At 39.9% G+C, this 5,788-nt stretch overlaps 1 protein-coding gene across 1 annotated transcript; it reads right to left on the minus strand.

Moving 5' to 3' along the window:
* Positions 1-1,337: 1,337 nt before the first annotated feature.
* LOC126991572 (uncharacterized) lies at positions 1,338-4,934 on the minus strand. The gene is made up of 6 exons (XM_050850296.1): positions 4,472-4,934; positions 4,073-4,258; positions 3,313-3,577; positions 2,752-3,087; positions 2,249-2,525; positions 1,338-1,657 (listed from the first exon to the last, which is right to left on the minus strand). Exons 3-6 carry the CDS (start codon positions 3,457-3,459, stop codon positions 1,338-1,340), a joined length of 1,080 nt encoding a protein of 359 aa, XP_050706253.1. The 5' UTR covers positions 3,460-3,577; positions 4,073-4,258; positions 4,472-4,934.
* Between the last annotated feature and the right edge of the window lie 854 nt (positions 4,935-5,788).

Below are 5,788 nucleotides of genomic sequence, written 5' to 3' on the forward strand. Positions count from 1 at the left end.
GAATTGGTGACGTAGTAGTCTCCTTCTCCTCCCTCTTATTGACACATGCTAAATTACAAGGGTGTTACATCGACACATGCTAAATTACAGGAAGTTAAAGACACAGGAAGCAACACGCGAATTGGTGACGTCTCCTCCCTCTTATCTACACATGCTAAATTACAGGGGTGTTAAACAACCCTGCTGACAAAAAGTTGTAAAACCGACGTCCTTCTGACGTCCACAGCCGCGGACGTTTCTGTATACGACTAGGAGGATGCGGACGAGACCATATCCTGTCCGCAATCATCCAGATCCTTCTAGCGTCCGCATTAGTAGACGATTTTGCATCCGCAGTCGTCTTAATCCTGCCAACGTCCGCAGGTGACCGCATTTATTAATTGTTCAAAATATTAATTAAATAATTATTTACTTACCCAATTATTTTTATTTACTTACCTAATAAATTCTATTAAATCCTTTAAATTCTTATTTCCCTTTTTTTTTTACATGGGGATATTAATTGAGAATCGTGTGAAGACGACGTCCATTCATTTTTATTTTATATATACACACCAGTATGAAAACAGAATGTAATATCTTATTGTACCTGTAATTTCATGTAGTTCATTACTATCTCAGTGTATATATAAGGTGCGTACGTATACGTACAGTAATTAAAGCAAGTTAATTGGCGTGCGTAACTTTGACAGCTTTATTAACAACTTTCTAATTCTAAACTCAAGTTGCAGCCAGCACTACCCTAGCTTGACATACATATATGTATATAGAAAGTTAATTATTTTGCTTGCCTTGGCATAACGTACACATAAGGAACCTAAATATAACTCAATATTAATTGTTCCATATACACCTGCATGTTTTGGTCTGTGTATTAATGAGTATAGTAACACACACACACACACACACACACACACACACACACATATATATATATATATATATATATAGATATATATATATATATATATATATATATATCTATATATAGATATATATATATATATATATATATATATATATATATATATATATATATATATATATATATATATTTTACCCTTAATGTAGCTTTTACCGTCATCAACAAAATTACAGTCCATGCGATTAGCATATGTTAGTAAAAAAAATAAATAGTAAATGATAGGTGGCGTACATGTATAATAGATTATATAGCAGAGAGAGTTACATATTTTTTAAGCTGTTAATTAAGTATGAGAACATGCTTAGTTAGTAAGATGTAAGGTGGAATTATACTGTGATTACATCGATCACGTAAAGAACTACATCAGGGCAAAAAATATATTTTTATTCACTCAGTATCTATATATACTTTGTTATTCAGTGATTGATTCTTCATCGTCCGAGTACCGTTCATCTGTAGCCCTGTCGGTATCATTACCACTCGACAGCGGTACGATACTTTCCGCATCGTTGTCGATATAATCGGGGTCACTTTCTCCCTCGTCTTGACCAGTCCCATGCCCTGACGTTCCTGGTACGTCCGACGTGGACGGTGTGCTTGTGTTTGGTGCTGTCGTTTTCTTGGGTCGCGCCGTGTTACGGAAGCCTGATCTGTCACTTTCTTTCCTTAATGCCTCCGATAATGAGCGTTCACCGTCGACTCGTCGACTTGGCGTTTTATGCTCATTGTCGCCTGAATCATGCGCACAAATTTCGGCATTTCAGACTCCATATTTCTCTTAGATTTGGAGTAGCCCTTCAAACAGAAGTGCACCCAGACATCTCTGGGTGCTAAATAATGTAGGAGTTGGCGGATGGAGGGGGTCAGGCCACCTTTTCCCGACTGAGGCTTGGGCAACGGGCATAGCTGAACTAATGCCTTCCTCAGTGCCAACCGGTGAATTCTCATTGGCTCTGTCGATGCATTGCCAAGAAAGTAGTGCCTGTGTTTTGATACGAGCTGCAAAACAATTATGAAGGAAAGTAATTAAAGATGCACCTAAATGAACAACATTTGAAACTAGGAAATATAACTTTATATGTAGCACTTCAGCTAGCAAAACCATTCACACTCAATGGCAGTTAACTGCAGTAACGACAGGAAAACGTACTATAGCCAGTAAGTTAGATCAGTCTTTGTTGAATATGCAATATTAGCGAAGTATTAAATATTTGTTACTCTTAGTGTTACTCTATATATTACATGTAGATACCGCTGGAAAAAAAAATGATATAATTATTTATTTAATAGCAAAACCTGACCGAATATATAAAAAATACTTACACTGTCGGGTGCTAGCAGGAAAACCGAAGTATGTTAGCACTTCATAGGGGTCCTTTGGAAGGACAGGCACAAATCCGGTAGGGAGAGGTGTCTCACCGTCAGTCACCCGCTGCGAAGGTCCTGGAAGTACTGGTTGCAGCTGTTTCTGAAGGTTATCCACAGAAGTTTTCACTTCCTCAAATTTTTTGCTTACTTCCTCAAATTTTTTGCTTACATGTTTTAGTACGACATTCAAAATTTCTTGTATTTGTTGTGGCAGCTGTTTCTCGGGCAGGACCTGAAGAGAAAGGCATATGTCAAGTAGGTGTACTGGATAACTGAAAAAAAAAATTACAGACTGATTTAATTTTAAGGTAAGTAATCTTTACAAGTTGTTTTCATGGGTCTCCAAAGGCACCTAGGACGTATAGGTCTTGAAGGACATATAAGAATGAGTATGGGTAATGGTTTTACGTTCGAAGACTTGTACAAAAAAATTAAGTATAAAATAGCCCAAGACTCACTTGTACGTCACTGGGTTCTTCATCAGACGTACTGGGTGTATCTGCTCTAAAGACGTCAATGGCGTCTCGTCTGCCTTCAGCTCTGTTGACATCTTGAGAACTGGCCAGAGGTAATCTGACGACCTCCCTCTCGGCCGTAGAACTGGCCATAGGTGATCTGACGACCAGGTCCCTCTCGGTCGGAGAACTGGCCAGGGGACGTGATCTGACGACGTCCTCCCTCTCGGGCCGAGAAATGGCCAGAGGTGATCTGACGACCGGCCTCTCGTCTACCTCTGTAGCACCAAGCGGGGCCTCCGCATGTATTTTCTTTGCAGTTTCGTGAGCTGTACCAGGCTGTTGGATAATAAGCAAAATGAGAAACACAAACGTAATTAATTACCCTAGAATCTATTTAAGCGAGTCTATTTTTTTCTCGACAAGTAGTCTTCCTGTGTTTTATAGAAAACATATGCTGCTCCTCGTGTACGTGTGTGTGTTGGGGTGAGAGTACATAAATAGGCCATGTGAAAGAAATGCTATAGTGGAAAAAATCACATACTAGTTCTCTCCATTACTCACATCTTTTTCAGTTGGACGTACTGCAGTTTTTTCTTTAGCAGTTTCTTCTGCATTTGTTTCCATCGTTCTTGCCTTCCTTTTTTGTTCCTTATCACATTGCCGCAACATCGCCAAAGCCTGACTTTCGACATTTTCACTTGATACCATTTCGTCGACGACGTGTTGGCACTCCTCATAAGTTTTGTATTGGCCAAAGATGACTCCTGGTTCAGGCAGCCAATGTGGTCCAGGGTTGCTGTCGTTTTTGATGAGTGTGGCGATTCGTCTGGAAAAAAAAAAATAGTGAAATAGATTGGGTACCTATGCCAGACTTTATCTATCAGTCTATTTATGTCTCTATCCATCTACACACACACACACACACACACACACACACACACACACACACACACACACACGATCGCGGAAAATGGAGAGTGAATGAGAAATATATTAAGTGAATGGTGGAAGAAGGGAGAAAAGGTAAAAGGGGAATAAGAAGAGGCAAGAAATAAAGGAGTAGAAAGGAAAAAAGGAGTAGTGGGAAGGCCAGCTAGAGGTCAGCGCGGGGTCACGTGTGAGACACACACACACACACACACACACACACACACACGCACACATGCAGTGTCTATCCCGTGGATTTTGCTGTGACTGCCAATTAAGTGTACGTTATAGCTCTGATAGCTGGTACGTACGTACGTACGTGTGTGTGTGTGTGTGTGTGTGTGTGTGTGTGTGTGTGTGTGACGTGAACATATAATTGTTTATTAAACCTTACTTGCAATCATAATCCTGCTGCGGCGGATACCAGCACACAAATGAACAATCTGCCTCTTTCTTGTTGAAGTCCTGAATTAACTTTTTCTTTGCCTTTCAAAGATGACTTCTTAACGATCCATTTTGATAGCACTGTCAGGGTGCTCTGAGGCCGTAGTCTTAGAAAGTCGAAGAGAGAGTATCTAGGCTGTAAGGAAATTAATAATTAATTACCTATTGTAATATGTTGCAACAGGTCTTGTACCAGGACACGGTCAAAGGTATGAATGGTAGCAATTAAAGTGTTTGGATAGTGATTGATTTGAAATGTTTTATTTTTAATATTATCAATATTATTATCATTATAGCACAACTGTTGATAAGTGAAAGTGGATAAGTGAAACAGCTAGCATATACTAACCTTCCCACCAGAACTGGTGCTGGCTACGACGTTATGAGTGCTTGCCAACGGTTTAGATCTGTTGACTACCAGAACTTTTAAATAAAGGTATCCCATCTAAGTTTTGGGAGATAGTAATCTCCTTTAACTGTGATCTTACTTGTAAGGGATACCTTCTTAGTATCGATTTTATTTGGCTTTCGACGCCAAAGTAATAGTACTCTACGCCTGAACGCGTAAAAATGCCATTGCCCATTGCCGCGCCCCCAGCTATACTTGTTAAGGTTCTACAGTCAAGTGGCAGTGTGTGCAATGATCCTATTCCATATTTAGACAGAGCACGCAATATTCTGTTTGTAGCATCTCGCGTTAACTTACATTCGAAATGAATGGTTCGTAATTCATCCCATAATGTTCCTGGAGCATCTCGTCTGAGTACAGTCACGTCTACACTGTCAGAGTGTTCATCACTATCGGTATAGTCATGCACGATCAGTACCTCTAGCCTCTCTAGCTTTGAAATACTCTCTTCATCGGAGGTCTCGCAAGGGCCAAGGCCCAACTCGCTGTTTCCTGGGCGACTAGGCCCATGTAGCACATTAGTGACATTACTTATTGCAGAATCAGTCTTGCTGGGCCATTTAACATGTCAAGGGTTTGGGGAGGCTGTTCCATAGATGCGTCAGATAGAGGTGGGTCGCTGCTGTCTGTTAACTCATGAACACTACTTTTATAATTTCTATAAAATTCTTCTTCGCTTTCTGAGGGCAGCAGCGGATCTCGAATGCCTTGAATTACTGGTATTTTCTCTTGCAATAATTTTCTTCTTTGCAAGCCCATTGTGCTTTCCTACGATTTCGCTTTTCTCGACTTCACGCCGACTTTCTATGGGATCCGTGTTATATGATGGCTCGTAGTCATCATCACTGCTGCTGTATGTTATCATTATTAGAATATATTGTGCATTACCTGAATGAACAGTAATGTGCGAAGTGTATTACAATATCTCCAAGCACAAGCAAGCACTCCAAGGATCGTATCACCGCAAACCTGAAACAATAATAATAATAATAATAATAATAATAATAATAATAATAATAATATAAAAACTACTACTACTACTACTACTACTACTGCTACTACTATACTAATACCAAACCATTCTCGTCCCCTAATATCCGTGAGACAAAATTTTTTATTCATTGCACGTGTTCCGCCAGAGCCTCGCTGTTGACTGGTCAGCAAAACACACACACACACACACACACACACACAAACACCAGCTGGAAGGCAGGCAGGATCGAGAGGACAGCATATTGTTGTATGATAGTAATGATA

This window comes from Eriocheir sinensis, unplaced genomic scaffold (assembly GCF_024679095.1).
Source record: "Eriocheir sinensis breed Jianghai 21 unplaced genomic scaffold, ASM2467909v1 Scaffold30, whole genome shotgun sequence".
NCBI classification, from domain to species: Eukaryota; Metazoa; Arthropoda; class Malacostraca; order Decapoda; family Varunidae; genus Eriocheir; species Eriocheir sinensis.